Raw genomic sequence first — 20,438 nt, forward strand, 5'->3', positions numbered from 1 at the left:
GACTCTAGGCCAGTGTCAATGGATGATGGTGACAGGGGAGCATTCAGTGTTTTTTGTGCTATTAAGCTACGGATTAAAAGAAACAGCATGATGAATGTGAGGCATGATGACAAAATGTGAGAAGATGGGAAATGCTTGTAGAAATAAATGGGCAAAGCGGGGTGACACTGTAAAATGTGCTGAGGGGTACAGAGGAGGAAGGGGGGTAAGAATCAGGGGGGTGTTGCTAAGCTTCGGAAGGGCTTGCATAGCGGGCACAAGAGGAGGAGATAGGCGGAGAAAGAAGCTTTGGGGTTTTGGGGGTCGTGGACGCTTTACGTTTAGAGTCTACACCAAGCGAGTGCATTAATGATAGGCCGTGATAGTGATGTGGCGTCAACATAGTTGAAAAGGTGACAAAAGTGAGGGAGGTCAGGGTGGAGAGGGTGAGGGATGGAGGAATGGGGGGGGATGGATTTAGGAAGGGGTAGAGGAGATGAGGGGGACAGGGAAGACAGGGGTTTGAGGGTTTGTCACTTTAAAGGCGAATGCTGGGGAGCGACGGGTTTCAAGTAGTAGCCTCAGCAGTAGAAGAGCTCTTGAGGTAGTAGTAGCAGTAGTAATGGTAGTAGCAGAAGCAGTAGTAGAGACTCCCATCTCTGCCATCACAACGTCCTCCATTTTGGCTCAGAAACAATACTAAGAAAACTCAACCTCATTTGGCACATCCTGCAGCTTTTGAGCAGATATATATTACTCTCAAGAACATCAAAATCATTGAATATTCTACTATCTACAACATCAAATGTTGGGGAGGGATTCTAAGGGAGGGGACACAATGAAATAGTGGAAACGGTGCTTGGAACAGAGGTCGAATGTAGTGATCCAGTAGAAGCACTCTTTGATAAAGAGGTTCTGAAGACATTTAAAAGTGGAGAGGATCAGAGACACCAATCCTGGAAACTACTTCATGATGTTACAACCCATCCAGAGAGAATTTATACTTCACTGGATGAAGGAAATAGGCCTGCTTTGTTGCTAGTTGCTTTGCACAACCCAACCCTGGGCTGCGACGCATTAAAACAATGTAATGTATGATAGTCCTAACCCAGCTGATAAGCCTATAGGGGGTAAGCCTTCCCCCATGGTGTCATGAGTTTCTAAAAATGTCTGTCATTTACAGAACTCAACGGGCTGTTGAAATACAAACTTAAAAACTGGGGAAATGTATGTGCAAGTATTCATAGTTAAATGATGTGTCTATCTGTTGAGAAGTTTTAAAAAGGAAGGCAAACAAGTGTGCCAAAAAATAATAATGCTGGAAGAGATAAGGGGAAAAATACACATTTGCCTTTGGATAGGATTTAAAGTTCCCCAAGAGAAATAAATCCTGTCTGTATGGAGCTGCAGACTTGCATTATCCAAACCCTGCTTACAACAAACTCAAGAAATAAACTTTAATAAGTTATGAATGATCCCACTTATTCCTACTTATATTTACTAAATGAATGTACTCACACTGCATCACTCTTTTTCCAGGATTGAGCTCCAATTTTGTTTTTGGGTGAGATGATATAACGTCGAACAAAAGGTACAACATCTACTCCGAAATTAACGAAAGGGTGATATGACTTAACTTTTAAAGGGCACACTATGGCTAGTGATGTTTAAAACACAGGAGTGCTGGAGACGACTGTAAGACTGGAGAGGGAGGATTCCTAATAGGTGACGAGTGTGGGAGGGGTGGGAGCAAGGAGAGGGCTTTCGATGAATTGAGTGAAAGTACCGCTTGGTGTGAAGTCCTCTAACGGTATGGCCTGGAGGTGACTAGCAGCCTTCCCCCTGTAGCTCAGGAGCTTTGGTGGGTTACCTGCGCCAATGACCTCCTCGATCTTCACGCAGGAAACGTCTATCTCCTTGGCGAACTCGCGCACCGCCTCATTGGGGTCCTCGTAGGTGAAGGGGTCAATGTAGACCTTCATTCCCGGCGTTACTATAGGGGATTCAGTGGCAAGAACAGGAAAGTGAATATATGCAATCAAACACAATTTAAACAGCATAATTTCGTATGTGAAGTTCCTAAAAAAAAGCTATAATAGCCAAGCATAGGTAGTTGTTAAGTTGAGGTATAGGAAAACTAATCCTGGAATTTAAAAAAATGCTTCAATGACAGGCATCTCAGCAAAGAGACTTACTGTACTGCTGCAGTTTCTCTGTGTACTCAGACTCTGAACCGTTTCTCTGCTTTCTGTAGAGAAAGATGAAAAACACACACTTAGTCATGTGGACTCGACACAGCAGGGCGCAAGTACTGGAAGGAACAAAGGCACGAGGAGAAAACAGACCCTAATAATGTCTGCAAAAATGTAGCCAAACTACAATGTGCCTTTTTTTTTGCTTTGGGAACAAGGAATACTCCGTAGATAAAGATTGCATCAATGCCTGCCGGTGAAATGATTCATACTCGGGGACTGTAACACAACTCTAAACAAAGAATATCATACCATTGTTTGAAGGAGCAAGAGAAAGACATTCATTCTGGGTACCCCCAAAATGAGAAGAAGCCGAGACAAAAGCAGACTCAAACTGCAAGCTCAGCTGTCTCGCCTTGCTCGCCCTGTAGACATCCACTGCTCATTTTATTCAAACGGCCTGTTATTTTTCTCTCGTGCTCTCATTCTTTACTACTTCTCTTTCCATAGTTATCCTGCTTTTTATTTTACTCATGTTTCTCAGTCTGTATCCTTATCCTCCTGGATGTGTACAAAGATGATGACAAAGTGAGGGGGCTTGGTTGTGGAAATGACATGTTAATGTGCTTCCTTTGTTGTCTAACCAGTAACCAGGGCAATAATACCCCATGGTGATTTGCATCCTATTTCAAATTCTAATTCCGATCCAGAATATGCCAAAGCTCAGTGTTTTGTATGATGACTATTTTCTCCTTTTTCTTCTGTGGCAGTCAAAGCAGTGGCTAAGCCAAGACCCTGAGAGAGACACAATGTAGTGGTGTGAAAATAGAGGCGAGCGTAAAGGCAGGAGGGGAGCAGGAGAGGAGGGGAGCCAGGGAGATTATTATTCAGTCTAGCGTGACTGATGCCCACGCTTGTCAGCCACAGCCTGAACTGACTTGTGGAGGGAAGCCAGTGGGCGCCAGTCAGCGGTGGGTGCCAACCTTTCACACCTATATACACACAAGCACTGCATTTGCAGCTTGACAAATGAGTGGTATAAGGATAAACGAGTGTGGTTAGACTCAGCTGAAGCAGTGTCAGACTTTTTGAAAGGTCTGAGCAGCCGCTCGCATCTTCCCAGTCAATTGGGCCCAGCAGACAGGGGCGCATCCAGGGTCCTTTGTGGTTGGGCAACTGCACAGATGATTTTGAGTGCTGGGCCATGAGGGCAGGCCTATCAGGCCTAACAGCTGCTCCACCATGCTGTGTCCAGTGAGCAAAGTAGCAATTTGGCCAAAGCTGTTTACTACTCACAAATTCAGAAGGCTAATCTGGAATTCAGTGACCTCACAGGTGGCACAGAAATCCGCAGAGACTGTTTTGGGGTGGTTTAGAGGACGTACAAAAAAAGTTAACATTTGAAGGTATCCCCTTCTTTTTTTTTTACTTGAAGGTAAAATATTCCCACAAATGTTTTTGCAAGTCCTTTGCAGTTGGAATAAATTATTTTAGACATACAAAGGCAAATGAGTCAGTGTAGAAGTCTTTTTTACCAAGCAGCTTTTTGCAGTTGCTACCCAAATTACTCATGTTCATCTTTCACAAGAGTTGACTATTTGAAAGGATGATGGGGAGTTTACTGACCTGAGGCAGACAATAGCGATGACCACAACTGCAATGATGAATACTAAGATGGTGGTGGCCGATCCAACGATAAGTGGTAGCTGCTCCTGCCATGGCTTTGGAGGATCAGCTTTAGAGAGTGAGAAAGAAAGTGGTTACTCGTAGTTAACAACGTAGACCAACAGTAGCTACAGACCATTTCTTTAGCTACAAAATGTACCACCTTGTGTGCAATGCTTTAAGTCGTATGCCTACAAATGCAAAACTATACTCTCCTGTTCTTCAGTCAAGACAGACTTTTAGTTTTTATAAAATTTTGTCTGCAAAATTATGAGTATGCAGAACAAGATAAGGACGAATTCCATGACTGATTTCAAAGAAATGGAAGATTCCACCAAATCAAAAGTGGATTTCTCGAAAAGGATTTCAGTTCTTTTGCACCAAAAATAGTCGTAGTAGCTTCTCTTTTCATAAGCTTTTGAGCCTCAATTATGTTCACAAGCTTATGCACAGCACTTTTATAGAGGTAATACTGCTAAGCCCAGCATATCCTATCATATCCCTGGGTAATGAAGTAGGTATTGGACATACTTTGCAGGTTGGTGCTGAAGTCTGCTGGGCTGCTGTAACGGCCATAACCAGCCACTGTTCTAGCCCGGACTTGCACCACATAAGGTGTTCCAGCCTTGAGACCCTCAATGCGGGCATTGCTCCGTTGGGCAGTCATGGTATGAGCGATGGCCTCACCCTGATCCTGCAAAGAAAGAGACAGTCAGTGATCAAAATATCCAGCTCCAGCTGTCTGAGACAAAAGCCAGAGAAAGAGAAATGAAAATAGTGCTGGTGTTTTTTAATCCAACAGGAGAAGGACAAGACAACAAACAGCAGATTTCCAAAAATTGCCTTTATTCTCTCCCTGAGGCAGCTCCGGTCATAACTTCTGGCTCGAAAAATACAAAAACTTTCTGATGTATGGATTTGGAAAAGAACAGGGATAATAGGGAAGGCAAGAAATAGATGGAATTGGGGATACAGAAAAGGCCAGAGAATAATATAAATATGGGGGATTGGGAGAAAATGGAGAAAAAAGAAAGGAAGGATTGAAGGCCGGAGCGAGGGGAAATAAGTAGGGAAGGATGATCACGAAGGCTGAGATTGGAAATGGTGACGTTTGTCACTGCAACCATGTACTTATCAGCAGAGACATTGTTTTCCACACTTACAGACACACAGATTAAACAGAAACCATGCAAGTCATTGAAATTGGATTGAATTAGAGGCATTGACTTACATTGCCGCTTACCTTCTCATGGTACTTAATCTCATAATCCAGAATGATTCCGTTGGGTTTCTCTGGGGGCAGCCAGGACAGGCTCATGGTGCTTGCTGTGGCTGCCATCAGGTGAACTGTGGGCACTGCAGATGGAGCTACATTAGGGGGGAAAAAATAAATGAAAAGTTAGCTTTAATGATTGTTGTTTTCTGTGTTATGTGTTTCAAGTTCTATAGCCTTTGTGTATCCACACAAGGATAAACACAAAGTCCTGGGCTCTGGTCCTTTTCAAAGCTTCGGCCAGTAGTTAGTATGCTGAACCATGCCCCACTAATGCTCAAATTCTCCCTCTGAGTCCTCGTGGAGGGAGAGGGAATGTCTAATTCTCCTGTGACAAAAGAATCTAGCCGCAAAACTGATGGATAAATCTCTAGAACATGTAGATCCCTGGACCAACTTTAGAAAAGTTTGGAAACCGACAATTACACATGCAACCTTTTCCTGCATTTTTCTTAGTTTCATCCTTACTGAACAACTGCTGCACTTTTGCTCCATTCTCAGTTTATTTTCTTAGTCAAATCATGTTTTATATACTGTGCGAACATGTTCAACTAATACTCAAGAAAATGTACCCAAAACACTATAACATAATTAATATAATGTTCAAATCAATACAAATGTAAACATGCATGCCTTGGTCCTCGGACACAAACGTTTGCAGAAAAGCATAAACACACTGGCCCTACTCCCACCTGAGCTTTTTTATGCTTAGTTCACATGTGCCTATTAATGGCCAATTGCTGACTGCCTCCCTGTCTCTTTACTCTATTCTAAATGCAGGTTTGTTCCATACCTCTGACTCACTTCCTCCCCCTAGTCTACTCCTTATCTGTTGTTTCAACTTCAACTGTCTATCTCCATTGGTATCTGACCTTCAAAAGAAAAGTGACACTTTTCAACCACCTTCTTCTTTCCCCGCTTTTCCTCCACAACTTTTCACTTTTCATAAGACCTCAAAGTCCAAACTATCTAGTCTCACTTCTTTCCTCCAAGCTTTTTAATCCCCAGTGTTAAGTTATTTGATCCTCCCCCATGCATTCACCTTCTCCTTCTGCTGTCTGCTTTTGTGGCCAGACATCCTTCTGTTTCTCTTTCTCTTTTCTCCCCAAACCTTCCCTTCCCTGGTTCTTTCGCTCCCAAGCCAGCTCCATCCACCAAGGTCCTCTCTCTTTCCCCCCCAGAAGACAATGCTTCCTACGCAGAATCCCCGGTTACCCTAGCCAGGGGATTAGGGGCCCTCCTCAGGGAGAAGACATTGGGGTAACCATGGAGGTGGCCTCTGGGGCTTATCACCGCCCTTTTATTTATGTTGGTTCTTAAAAGTATGCACATGCAGGGGTGGTTTGGGAACTCAACCAGGGGATAATCTGATCACAGTTGATGCTCTCTTGCCCCTTCCTTTACCCTAACCCTTCTATCTCTCTACACCCAACTGACCCTCTAAGCATCCAAGATGGACAGCCGTCCCTGTCAGCCCAGTACCAGACCCTTTGTGAAACAATGAGACCCTCATATGGGGTCCTGTAGGGTCTTTGGGGTCCTAGACCTGCAAACAGCATGCATTCCAAAAACATCTTTAAAGAGCAGGAACTCAAGGCTAGAGGTTAGAAGGACAAGGCCATGGATGGAAGAGAGCGATGACAGGAGAGGGAGAAAAGGGGTAACCATGGCGCTGTTTAAGCCAGCAGATATAGCAAACTTTACATAGCGGCTAAACACATCCAAGGCAAAACTTAAGGGGCCAGGGAAAACCTCAATATAGAGACCAACTCGAGAGACTAAGCATGATAGCATGGAAATATTTTGCGGTTGTTTAAGTTAATTGATCTGCCTAAAATGACCAAATTTCTAGAAAAGATGTATATGCCTCCCTGCTTGCACAACTGCCTACCAACCTACCTTTTAACAATTAACCCTGACAATAAATTGACAGTTTACAAGGCACTCATGCAATAGAGTAGCTTACCAAGACTGCCCCGAATGATTCTGCATATCATCAGGGTTTCAATTTTCTGTACATCATGAACATTTTAATCCCTGCAATGATTGCTACATTGGCCCGGTTACTTTTATTGCTGTGGGTTGGATGAGTGGTGGGTTGCAAGCAGTGGGCAGCGAGAATGCTGAAGGTTGAACACTTTGAATATACACTGCCTCGCTATTGCTATTTGCAGCCGTGTTAGTACAGAGCATGCTGTGGGTGTGTGAAAAAGGTCCCTTTTCTAAGCTCATTCAGAAGAATGTCTTCCTTCTCAATCCTTGTTCAAAGGAAAAATATGTAACATACTCCTACATGCATACGAAGAATTGATCTCTACTTCTTAAGTACGGAAGACATTCTCTGACATCTTTTTCTAGCCTTTGATAGCTGGCAGCGCCTACAAGTTCAGTATTGATCTCTGACAGGTAGCCATGAGGCTGCAAGTTTACCTACCAGCCTGATTTGTGGTGATGTTCACAGTCGAGAACTGGGGTGTGTAAGGGCTCTTGTTGGAGACGCCGTTGACTGCTTGAATCTCAAAGCTGTACTGCGTGTGGGCTTGTAGGTTACGGACGGCCACTCTGCGCTGGGTCAGGCCCAGGTGGCGTGGCGAGATGTCCACATTGTCATCGCACCGTGAGCACATCCCCCGCTCGGGCAGGCACTTCTTACAGATGACATTGTAGAAGATGTCTTCACGGCCGCCCAAGTCACGCGGGTCGCTCCATTCCAGTACGAGAGAGGTTTCATTCACGCTGGAGATGACACTGCGCGGTGCGGAGGGAACGGCTGAAAAAGAGAGGCAAAGCGTGGATGAGATGAGAAAAATAGGTTTGGAATGAGAATGGATTTAATTTCCATGCACAATAGGTGTAAAAAAATTGGTCTTGGTGACAGCACAGAGACATACTGACAATAGAGAGGGACTCAAATTGCAAAAGACAGTTTACATACCATTATACACACGTACATTAATTATTTCACAGCTGCTATCGACACAATTGTTGGCTGTGGTATTTGTGAATATTTAATGCTTTAACTAGCCATATTTTTCTGCTGTATAACAAGAGATTGTTGCAGCAGTTCTTGAGAAAGAAAGAGAACTGGAGTTCACATTTGAATGTGTGTGTATTTGTGTATGTATGTGTGAGTGTAAAGTGCTTGGGGGGACAAGCGAGACAAACTATTGGCAGAGCTTTGGCAATTCTTATCCAATTACCGGAGCCTTATCTCTCACTGCACTAAGGGAGAATCAGCCCCCCACCCCAGCAACACAAAAAAAAGGATATTCTCTCTTCACTAGGAAATGAATTAGCTCATACGTGTGTGTGTCTCTTAGCAAACGCACTGCTGCTGGAAAAATTCCTCCACTGTCTATCTGTAAAGAGACAGCAGTATTGTAACAAATAGACCTCATAGTGAGGCACGGAGGGGGGAGGGGTAGAATGATAACATTTCAGGATAACGTTGGGAAAGCAAGCAGACTTGTTCCGTGTGGTGTGGTGGGAACATACTGCTCAGAGCTTTCATAAGCAATTGAGGGCACCATTCAAAGAGGGAAGTCTGACAGAACAATTCGAACAGATTATTGTTTTATTTCTACCAATAAACGTGATAATTGTCTAATTATGACCCATTTAGCGATTCCTGCATTTTGAGCAAGAAAAAGAGCATGGACAGGATTGCATTTTTTAAGGAATTGTTATATTGCATATTTCATTAAGATTGTTGACTCATGTAGGTGTGATGCAGTAACTTAAAATCAGTCTTTACTTACTAGTGCATGGAGAGTCTGGAGAATCAGTGTCCGAGCGGTAGTAACCATTTCGACAGGAGCAGACGCTAGATGCCCCTGAGCTGGCACGGCTGTTTGCTGGACATGGTAAGCAGAAGCTATCTCCCTGTTTGGACTTGAAGGTTCCAGGGCTGCAAGCTGATGGAGAAGAGCGATAAATTGAAAAATGAACAAGTGAGTAGTGACTTAAATTAATTTTGGACTGAAGGAATGCACAGTATTTACATTGGAATTATCTTTGTTCCCTCTGTATTCCAAGTCAAATTTCCCAATAGGCAGTATACAGTAGGGTGTACATGTTCATATTGTGCACATGATCCCCCCAACCTACATGTTCCCTTTTCCCCCACTTTTTTGAAAGTGGGTCTTCAGCAAACTGCAGCTAGCAAAGGCAAAAGGTTCTTTAGCAGCATGTAGCTTTTTGCATTAACTCAGGTCCACACAAAGAGACTAAGAAACCCAACCCTTTGAAGCTAAAATGCTGGCAGAATGCTTTCATATGAATGAAGCTTTCATGAAATTCATAAATAAGCATACACAGACAAAAATCACACAACAAGTGGTGATGTGGTTATGGTTTTGTATGAAACCAGGCCAAGATTTACTTCTGCACACACACATACACCATACTGTCCTGGAGTTGTTGTAATGTGCTCAAGAATAAGATGCTTTTCTCAAGAAAAATAGCAAGTCGGCATCCTTCTGCCTTTTCAATCACTCCCTTCACAGACCTTTGCAAAACTATCTAAAATGTTGTTTACCTACCCTGGCTCCTGATTGTTGAAGCCTAGTTAATCAGATGAAAACACTGCTATCCTTTGTTGATGTCCCCTCTCCATTTATAGCAGTCGTTGGGACGTTTATAACTCAGCTGATAAGTTTCAGATATACTGGGAAACACTGACGGCGGCACTGTGAACCAGAACGCTTTGGCAGGCTCCATATCTTTGATAAACAGTCTTGTTAAAAGATGAATGAGTTTGCCGCAGTGCTTAATAAAAAAGACAAGAGCAGGTAAGACAGTCAAAGTTTACAGGGGCCAGTTGATTAGCTGACCCACTAGAGCGCTAGCTCGTCAAAGTCAAGGCCACAGCTCTATGTTTGTCCCCCTGAATGACAATTTTAGCTCCTATGCTTTTTTTTTCTTTTTACCTTGTGTTGGAAAATAAAGGTTGGAGTTCAAATCTGCAGCAGGCCACTTCCTGCTCCTGCTCTTATCCCGTTTTTGAAAGGTCAATATTAGCACAAAACCGCTAGTTAACTGCAGCGTGTACACTAGCACTAAGTGTATTTGTTCTTTCACCATTAATCACATTGATCCACACCTCTGGCCAACAGAAGGATATGTTGATAAAGAGATAAGAAATGACCTCGAGCTTTACCAGGTGGAAGAATTGCTTCTTGTATTTTGTAACATGACCCGAGCTAGTTCATTTAAGTTCATTCAAAAAAATAAACTACAAGCCATTTCTCATCTCACTGGGGCTGGGGCAATTGGTTTTTTGAACATGTTAGCCTAATGAAAGATGTTGAGCGAAAAGCTTTTTATCAGGGAAGGGCTGAAAGTGCTGATCAATCACTTTCAACAAGTAAAAAGGGTCATCCTCTGTCTTTCATCCATTTCCCCCTTAGAGGAACCACTGTAGAATGAGGAAGAATAAGAGACAAGGGGCTGGAGAAAAGGGGAGTGAGAGGTGGAAGAGGTGGAGGCATTGAAAATGCTAATCCTGCAGGCATTTTCTCCCCTATTCCCCACTCCCCTGTGTCTTATCCTCTCATGCAGAACACAGAGCTTAAGGAACTGATTAGAATGTATGCTAAAATTGGAAAGTGTGGAGCATGAAGAAAAAAAAAGTAAAGACTATTGGGGGTGAAAAATCTGCAGTAAACCACTGGAAAAGGCAAGAAGAAGAAAAAACTCATCAATTAATATTAATGCAGACATTCTTACAGTAACTCTAGTGGTGTTTTAATGAGAGCAACAGCCTCCAGATAGGGAAGGAATGGGTGAAGGAGAGGTAGTAATGAGAAGGGGTGAGAAATGTTGGTGGGGCAGTATATAGGGGATATTCCACGTTTAACCGAGGACAGAAAAGCAGAAAAGGAACAGACATGTGAAACGTGTGCTGAGTAAAGTAGTTGGAGAGGAGGGTGGACCTGAGAAGGGGTAAAGAGGGGGAGATTTATGCCTTGTGGTTTCCAGTGAAGCTTGATTAGAGAGCATTTTATCAGGGCCGAGTCACCAGGGCTTTAACCTTGAGCTGCCAGAAACAAACATACACTCCAGGTTTTAGATTTACTATACTCTCTCAAACCTACACTCTAACTTTTAAATTGTGCACACATCAATACTTAGTGCTGTATCCATGCCCTCTCTGCCTGATCGCCACAGTAGTTACTGAGCAAAAATGTCTTCCAGACTCATTTCTCCAGACTATATGACGAAGAATGAGCCCTCTGAACTCAGTCAGGCAAGAATGACGCGCAAAACATACATCAACTGTTCATGCTCTGCTCACACACCTCCATCTCAAGCCTCCTGATCAATATCCCTGCCACCACCCCTGTCTGTCTCTCATTCCGCTGTCTCCTTTTGACCTTAGCCTAATTTTACGCCCCCATACCCCTCAACACACACACATTTTCCATTTATCCTTCCCCATCCTCCTGCTGTCACCTGCACTCCATTTCAACCGAGACCTTGCTGTTTAAATTCACCTTGCTCTCAACCTCTGTGAACCCGTCATGTTTTCCATCAGACCTGAAACCATCATAGAGCCTTCGAGCCCGCAGAGGCAAACAGCCTCCCCTGCATTTCCATTTATTTAGCGACCAACTGCCAGGCAAAACTGAGGTCAGACGGGGGAACAGTCGCTTGCTGACAGTGTCATCTAGTGTGTATTATTCTACATTCTAGTCGTTGGGATTGATAAGTCAAAAAATACAAGGCATATAAATAGCTCATAATAATGTGACAGCTGGACATTCTAGTGATGGAGGCTGTAACCTGTAGCCAAAACAATACCGATTCAATCTCGCAGATTGTGTCTGGATGAGGTGTCCTTCAGTAAGATCCCTTACTACTCTCATATTGTAATTCTCTTCACATTAAAACATGTAATACCATCCACCTGAAAGGCAAATGGAACTTGTCTTGGCAGTCATAATGCAATCAATAATTAAACACCAAAGGGAAATCCCCCGCCAATTCCACTGTCATTTTCCAGGAAGGTGATACTCTGGAATATATATTATATGGAAATAGCACAGTGCTCTGTATATTTATACAAATGCACTAACTTGTCAGTTCAGCAGACAAAGAGCTCAGCTTTTTAAAAAAAATCTAAATCTAGATTGATACACATTCACTGTGGATAACCTAAGATATTGTTGTAAAAACACTCACCTTGACATTGGGTATCTTTCATGGCTGGTTCAAAACCCGCTGAGCATGTGCAGGCTCCTACGGGAACCATCCACTCGCCATCTCCGTTGCAATAAAGCTTCAGTGGAACTGACACCTCCACAGCATTGGGGACACAAGTTCCAGGTGCTATAACCAAGGACGTTGCCTCAGCCCCAGTTGCTGTCTCTGGGAAAACAGCAAAGTTGGCAATGGTGGTAGAGCACTTCTTATAAAAGACTCTCACTGAGATAAGGGACATGCAAGCACCAAGGTCCTGGAAGGCCAAGTAGAAACCAGCTTTGGACAACGGCCCAAAACTTCTGACTTTTGTGTTTACCCTTCCAGACTCGAGCATGGAAAAGCTCTCATCGGGGGCAATAGTGTCCACCTTCACATAAGGGTTCTCCATCCAGAATGGACTGGTGGCTGTGGCTGAATCTGAGTCCGACTCATAGTAGAACAGATTGAAGGTCTCTTTGCAGGAACCTGGGATGTTTGGAATGCTGTTGCAATCACGTACTGTGAATTTCATCTCCACATACACACGTAGTACATCCTTTCGTGGGATGAAGTCACTGCGTAGCCAGTTATTCTGGTTCAGCTCACGTACATTGCAGACTTGGTAAGTCCGGATGGGGTTCATGGCGTCATCGTAGCCACTCACCTCTTCCCACTGAAAAGTAAGTAGAAGAGACACATAAGCAGGTTAAAGACTGTACATGTTTGTTGGTATCTTTGATCGATTTGGTCTGACAAGTGCCAAAACAAGACATCATGTCTGGCCGGACAATTCCTCCATCTTCATACATCTTGCATTGAAACTTTTAGAGCAACATTTAGTCAGTTTGAAAGGTACATAGAGAATGAAAGAAATAGGGGATATGTGGCAACTTAAAGAAAAATAACCAAACTCTTATTTTCCTTTTTCTGTACTTTGGGTATTTTCCATTTCAACCTTGCTTTTGCCATGCTACGCCTTTCTTCTCTGGTTATTGTTGCGAAAAGCCAGGGACAGGAACTGCAAATTCATCACAATTACAGCGACCTGTCACCTCCCTTTCACAGAGCCACCACAGCATGTTTACCTCATATCTGTTTGGGAGTAGGAGCCACATTGCTTCACAACCAATTATGCTTCAATTACAGAGCAATGATCACAACGTCCTCTAATAAAGACGCCGGTTAACCTTCATGCTTCTCTGTTTTTACACTCCTCTACATCTTTCAATGCTACCGCGATACCCAGGGGGTGAATTACTTGGGATAAAATGGGATTCATTTTTCTAAACTTTGATTACCAGCTTCATTAAATGAGTGCAAGCAAACGAGACTATGAAAGCTTTCTTTGAGACACTGTAATCTAATGCATTTTTCAATCTCAAATGAGGACACTACGTTTAAATCATTTCACTTCAAATAGCGATTCCTGTGTGTATATCATATCTTTGAGAGTGTGCATGTGTGCTGAGGGATCTGCTCCCCTTTCCTATCCGAGAAACGGAGTGCGTTTAGTTTTTAACTAAGCCAAGGCCTTGCAACTTTATTTGCATAGTGCATTTCAAATACAAAACCAATTCAAACCGTTTTGCATAACTCATGACGGTGCATTAGATCATTTAGAAGACAATGAGTATGAAAATGAAACAGAATTAATACAATTGTGATAGGAATCAAAGTCAGTGTGTGGTTACGGATGCTCAAACCCAGTACTACTTTACATCACATTGCCATTCATCAACATCAAAAAAACTAAAATAGTAATAGCTAGTAACATTAATAAACTAAAAAGACCAAAGTTTGCCATGGAACATTTGACTGTCTCCAAACTCCGGCATAAACACACAAATTCCTTCTCCAGAGCCCGCTGTTTCCATTGCAGCTCGGAGCATCTTAATTAAGGCTGTGATATGGATGTGGTGGAGACAAGGCTATTCATCCAAGACCCTGGAGGCCGTGAGGGAGAGAGAGCAAGTATGGGCGTACTTCTAATGCGGTGGCATTAAAACGATGGCCCAACGAGAGAGCAAAAGAGGAAGTGACCAGAGGGAATCGATAATCGCCAGCCAGGTCAATGGGATGGCTAAAAGCATGAAGTGTCAATGGGTATTTAGTTTGCTATAATAAATCACCCACTGCAAAAGAGCAACGCAGCCAAGTGTTTGTGTGTGTGTGTATTGTGTGTGTGTTTGCTTGTGTGAGTCCGTCTGCCTGAGTGTCTTTTTGCTCTGTGTGTGTAGGTGTGTCTTATTGTGTGTGTGTCTTTCGAGAGAGGTCATCCCCTCTGAGATACGCACCAGTGGCCAAACATTTTGAGCGCCTGCTTACCAAGCCTGAATGAATTAAGTAGGTCATGTGAAAAAGGGTCAAGTTTCTTGGCATCGATTTCCAACAAGACAAATCGTTATGCAAGATTTGCGATCCACTTCATTTTCTCTTTGTCCTTCCCAATCAAGTCTTTTAATGTTACTTTTAGATGACGATGAACAATGATTGTGATGCACTTACACCCTCAGTGAAGCCCACATGGAAAAATATGTTTTACAATACTATGCAGAACTTGAACTTTGTGGAGAGAAATTTACTTATTGATATTGAACAAAGAAGCACTTTCAAGTTCTCTTTGGCAATTTCATACCTTTTTTTTTTTCTCTCCTTTGCTTTTGATTTAAGGTGAAACATTACCTGATAGTAGCCTTGATGTGAACATGGATAAACTAGCTTGTTTAACTAGCAAGTTAAGCTTATCTTAGGCATTAGATACAATGCTTTGGCTCCAAACAGTCTAGAGCTGTAGTAATTGCAGTACTTCATTTTTTCTGTTTGGTGTTGGTATGAGTAAGCTCTCCAAGGCTAATGTCAAATATATCTTAGCTTGCTCATAACATGTATTGGCATGCTGAGGATCTGTGCAGCAGACAATGATACAGCAACAATAATTATCTCCCCAAGCTAACTAACATGGAGTATTGTTATTAGTGTTGGTGCCATCCTGAGTCTGAGGGAAGCCATACTTTAATGTGGAATTTCCCCTTCATGACCCATCTGTTTTGGAAGATAAATGATGCAGTGTATGGTCAAAGACACTGTGATGCTAAGACGCTACGGGCTAGACAGTGAAACTGACAAATCCACATACCGAAGTGCAGGCGGAGTGGTGGAAGAATAGGATAGAATACATGTACACACACGAACACTTCAATCACGGTATGTGATGGCGGTGCATCGCTAGGATCTTCAGTCGGACGTTACCAGTAATTGAATATAATCCTATAAATAGACTTTCACAAATTGCTTCCCTCTTATGCCAAGAGTGTTTGCATTTGTAGTAGCACATAGATGTAGGTTGTCTCTGGATTCCCTGTCAAAAAATAGACACCGCTTATGCTCCTTCTGTGCAGCTTTTTTATCTGTGTTGTGCAACACTGAAACAAGGATAGAGACGCCGTGACTCACACTTGGCTGGACAGCATCCCTGGGAGAGTGTCTGTAGTCTGTGAGTGGGTCTATTTCTAAGAGTTTTTTTCTTAGAAATTGATTTTGTTTACTCCTATAGGCTGTCTCGCTCTGTATGGACATTTCTCTGGATTTTATTTAATCTCAGTCTCACTGCTCTCCCTCTCTTTTTGAGTTCTCTCAGGTTTTTTTTTTTTGTTTTGTTGCTGTATTCAGAAGCAGTATCGGCTCTTCTAAAGCACTCATCAGCCCGGAGAAAAAAAAAAAAAAAAAGGCTGAAAAGTTTCATTTCAAGACCTCACACGCATACAAATAAACATTCAGCATATTGTGCAAAAAAAAAAAAAAAAAAAAAAAAAAGACAAACGAGAAGAATAAAGGGAGGGGAAACAAAAATGTTGGAAAGATAACTCAGGGACAGCTACCGTCTGTGCGAGCTCTGCTGCAAAAACAAAAAAGGCAGGGGAGAAACTCCTCTCCAGTCTTTTGGGAGGTAATATGGGAATTCTGGAGTGCAAAGGCTCCTGACTGTATGTATACCTCTGAAAAGGAGCATCTGTTGCGTGTTTGCTTGGAAAGAAACCGGGAGGCTTTTTTTCCCCTATGCCATTCTGCATTGGACCAGTGGGAGCATCTCTGCTGCATTGTAGCTTAATGAGGAGGAGGGGGGCACATGGAGGGAAAATAAGATAGACAGAGGAGGGAAGGCGAAAGGGGATCGAGGGCACAGAAGGCTGAGAAGGGGGTTTGTCCTCCTGATTGTTGCAGCTGAGGTGTGCCCGGCTTCATTAGTGCTTAGTTACTTGGAATTAAATAGAGGGGATAAGACAAGAGGGTGTGCGACTTTCGAACAGCCGGGGAGGAATCTCCCTTTCTAGAGTGTTGGGGTGAAAAACAAAAATATAAAAAAATGGGGGCCCACCTTTCAAAACACAAGAGCCAAGTCAGAGGGCCACACAAAGGCAAGGGGAGGAGTGCTTGGGGTCTTTGAAGTCTATCTGAGGAGGGGTCAAGACTCTTTTTACTCCTCTTTAGGCCTTTGTGGCGACCACATGGGAAAGCAAGATGAGGCTGTCACTTGGCACTTTGTGTGTGGTAGATTTGGATGCCCGGACGTGCAATAGGTCAACACCAAGAGATATTTTCGAGTTTAAAAGGATTAGTTCATGGGGAAACTGATGTTCTTCACATGTTTTAAGTGCACTGAGGCACAAGGAAAGGGGAACATCTGTGGCTGGGCGGGTCGGTGAAATTGGATTGCAGTGTTTCTTTTTCTGCTCGCTAAGAAGCGCATCATTTTGAATCCCAGAACACATCCTGTTTAGTGACATGCCAATGAAGGTTAGATGTCTGTATTGCTTCACTTACAAACTAAAATGTAAAGGCATTTATGTTTGGAACACATTGTCTCTTTTCATTCTACTTCTGTGCCTCCATTAATAAATCTGTCTTACTCTACATAGGCACAAAAAACTTACCCCGGTCTCAGGGTGTGCAGTCCAGGCTAATTCTGTCGTGGCCCACTTCGTGTCCATGAGCGTCTCTGTGAACGGAAGCAGAAAGGAAACAACCAGGTCAGACAAAGATGAACAGGGTGACTGATCAATAGAACTTTCAATAGTTTTACGACAATGTCATAAAAGTTGTTTTGTAGAGTAAGGCAATTCAACATAAGCTGTTATCAGAAAACTCGCTTAATGACTCAGTGGCAGAAAAGTGCCGGCTGAGAGCGATTGCAAGAGACAATTAGACAAAGAAGAACTGTGTGTCTGCATGTGACAGGCAGAAGAGTCGGTGGGAGAGCCAGGCAGAGACCTAGGTGGGTGATCCGTGAGGTATTGTGTGACATTTTATTGCAGCTCCTTGTCTGGCTAATTAGTTTCAATTAGACGTTTGCTTTTATGCAGGGGAAAGGAAACAACAGTCTCGGTCTCACTGGGGAACGGTTCCGCTTCCAACAGGGCGCTGCGGGACACACACTTGACAACGCGCACACACATGCAGCAAGTAACAGGTTGTAAAACTCAAGAAGATATACAACCCAACAGAAGGCTTGACTGGAGAGGGGGGGGTTATAAAGTAAGTGTCACAAAAGAGCTGCTCTTGAGTGTAACAGAGGTCAATATCATTGAACTGGTTTAAATTTTTGTCAAAACTTGAACACATACACACTACAAAATAACCCTATTTCAGTTTAGTCTTAGCACACACTAAGAACATGCACAGACAAAAAAGGGGGGACAGGGATCTCTCCTGTAGATCCCTTTTCTCCTCCTCACTTTCCACTCTGTTGTTTCCACTGGCAAAGACAGCATCTTTGTGAGAGCAGGGAAGGAAGACTATAAATGTTGAGTCTTTTACTACCTGGCGCTCAAGGCGCAGTACGCAACCACCGTTATTATCTCAACCGCTGTGCTGTTCTACAAGATAGTAAAAGATGATGAAACGGGCACTGCCAGAGAGTGAGCTCGCACTGTCCCTCGTCATGGAGGGAAGAGCGAGATGCTCCTTTTTTTTACTTTTTCCTGCTTCAGTTGCAGGAAATGAACTGATAGTCTCTCAGCTCACTAATACTCCACCGCTATCTCTGAGGTTTTCTCTGCCTCTCTCTTCTTCTTTCATCTTTCAAAAAGAAATCTGGGAAAGCTGACAGGAAACGGGACTTGAAAGAAAAATAAAAGAGTAAACCTTAGGATTTCACTCTCCTTTTTTCCCCCCAAATACCTGCTCTCAACAAAGTACGCAGAAGCGACAAAGACCTCCCAAAGACCTCATGTGGGTTATGTCTACCTGTGTAGCCACGGCACAATCCTACAGCTGGAAATTCCCTCTGAATTCCACCCCTCGCGCTTTGAGTGACAATGTCTTTGGCATGCCTATTGAGGCAACATAACTTCTAAGAGAGTTCCTGCCGAAGGGAGACATCTTATAAGAAGAAAAAAAAAAAGCACATACAACCATATTTTGAATGTAGTTTTGGCGCTTTGCCCTCAGGCGAAATGGTCCGGAAGCTTCACTGTGAGAGAGTTCATGCAATGAGATCTGTATTTTCTGGGAGTGGCTCTGGAAGCTTGAGTCATGTAATCGCAGCAGCACAGGGTCAAAACCAGCTCTCAACCTTTGTCACAAGCACTTCTTTTCTTTCTAGCCCGTCTGTGGGCATTTTTTGACAGTGGCAAGCTTTGAAAAAAAGCCTGCTTTTGACAAATATTATTTTTGCAATGAGCCGTATTTGTCACTTGAACAAATAAGGGCCTACTAATGTTTTTGGTTTTTTTTATCTCTGAAGTTATACCGGTATATATTAGCTGCGGGATTTCCCCTGACTCATACGGTGACAGTGCGTGATTTGGGACCTGTTACCTACAGTTAAGCAGGCAGGTAAGCCACATGGTGGGGAAATGATACACCTCGGCTGCCTGCTGTTTACTGTTATGACTGAGTCGTGCGTACGGCTAGTTTGTCGGCTTGTCATTACGGCTGACCTTGCTGAAAATGACAATACGGTGAAACACAATGACAGACCTGGGGAGTCAAACAGGGGAGGGGGCGGGAAAATGAATGGAAGAGAAAGAACGAGAGCTGGGGAGCAGAAAGTCAGAAGTGCAAAAAAAAAAAGCACACAGGCTACAGCTGCTCAGTCTGAATCTGGTTTAAACAGTGGGTCATTCAGGAGCGCATGTGCGACAGTAACCCTTCCCTTCTCGTTTTATCTGCATTGTTTAAGCTCTGCTTGTGTGTGTGTGTGTGTGTGTGTGTGTGTGTGTGTGTGTGTGTGTGTGTGTGTGTGTGTGTGTGTGTGTGTGTGTGTGTGTGTGTGTGTGTGTGTGTGTGTGTGTGTGTGTGTGTGTGTGTGTGTGTGTGTGTGTATTGTGCAAAGCCTTGTATTGTGCTCAAAGTGGAGCACCAATCCTGAGTCAATGGGCCAAAGCAAAAGCACTGAATGACCCTGACCTAACCTGGCCGCTCCCTCTCTGTCTGTCTGTCTGTCTGTCTGTCTGTCTGTGTGTGTGTGCGTGTGTGCGTGTGCGTGTTCGCGTGCGTGTGTGTGTGTGTATCCACCTTGTTTCTACATATTGCATTTACATCAAGAAATAGTCTCTCACTGCAATATTCATGACTGCACAGTAAATTCAGACACCTGCACAGTCACAATAAACACAACACCTACACAAAGGAAACAAAACAAACTGGATAATATAGAGCTATGTGCCCACACACAAAGACGTCATTTTTCATAAGCCAAGCTGACAAACTCGTGCTATGTTTGTGATAAAGGATGACAAAGAGGCAGAGCAGGACAGATTAAAGAAGGGAAGGTTGTTTTTTTTAAAAAAAAGCAACAAACACCTGAAGCTTGTAAGACTTAGCTGGCGTTTAGCCTAATGGGAAGGGTTGAGACAGAGAAGAAAACAAAAATAGTCTAAAGAAAAACCAGAAGGACAGGTTGTGAGAGAAAAAGCAACGGTGTGACTAGAGGACCCTCCTCCCCTGTACGCAGAGGGCGCTCCTGTTTGCTTTTTGGATCTTTACGTTTCACTTTGTTCTTTCAAAGGCTTGAAGTGTCAATGAGAGCTGGAAATATTGGAGGAAAAAAGGCAAACAGAGTAGATTAGGCAAATGAAGATGCAAATGTAGCTGTCTATAAACAGTGACAGGGAAGTTAAAGTAGATACGGGGGATAAGGCTACACA

General features: G+C 43.3%; 1 protein-coding gene across 12 annotated transcripts in view; it reads right to left on the reverse strand.

Annotated features, from left to right (window-relative positions):
- LOC109996627 (ephrin type-B receptor 3) overlaps positions 1 to 20,438 on the reverse strand; it is a 60,128-nt gene that overhangs the window by 13,216 nt on the left and 26,474 nt on the right. For 3 of the 12 annotated variants that reach the window (XM_065955799.1, XM_065955793.1, XM_020650855.3), the window contains exons 2-10: positions 17,223 to 17,287; positions 12,292 to 12,964; positions 8,868 to 9,023; positions 7,544 to 7,879; positions 5,068 to 5,204; positions 4,368 to 4,530; positions 3,798 to 3,906; positions 2,175 to 2,227; positions 1,766 to 1,984 (exon numbers count right to left, since the gene is read on the reverse strand). In XM_065955799.1, coding sequence (XP_065811871.1) covers positions 1,766 to 1,984; positions 2,175 to 2,227; positions 3,798 to 3,906; positions 4,368 to 4,530; positions 5,068 to 5,204; positions 7,544 to 7,879; positions 8,868 to 9,023; positions 12,292 to 12,964; positions 17,223 to 17,287 — 1,911 coding nt within the window. The remainder of the gene's footprint in view (positions 1 to 1,765; positions 1,985 to 2,174; positions 2,228 to 3,797; positions 3,907 to 4,367; positions 4,531 to 5,067; positions 5,205 to 7,543; positions 7,880 to 8,867; positions 9,024 to 12,291; positions 12,965 to 17,222; positions 17,288 to 20,438) is intronic. The other 9 variants (XM_020650863.3, XM_065955797.1, XM_020650861.3 and 6 more) reach the window with 5 other exon arrangements.

This window comes from Labrus bergylta, chromosome 6 (genome assembly GCF_963930695.1).
Source record: "Labrus bergylta chromosome 6, fLabBer1.1, whole genome shotgun sequence".
Classification (NCBI taxonomy): domain Eukaryota; kingdom Metazoa; phylum Chordata; class Actinopteri; order Labriformes; family Labridae; genus Labrus; species Labrus bergylta.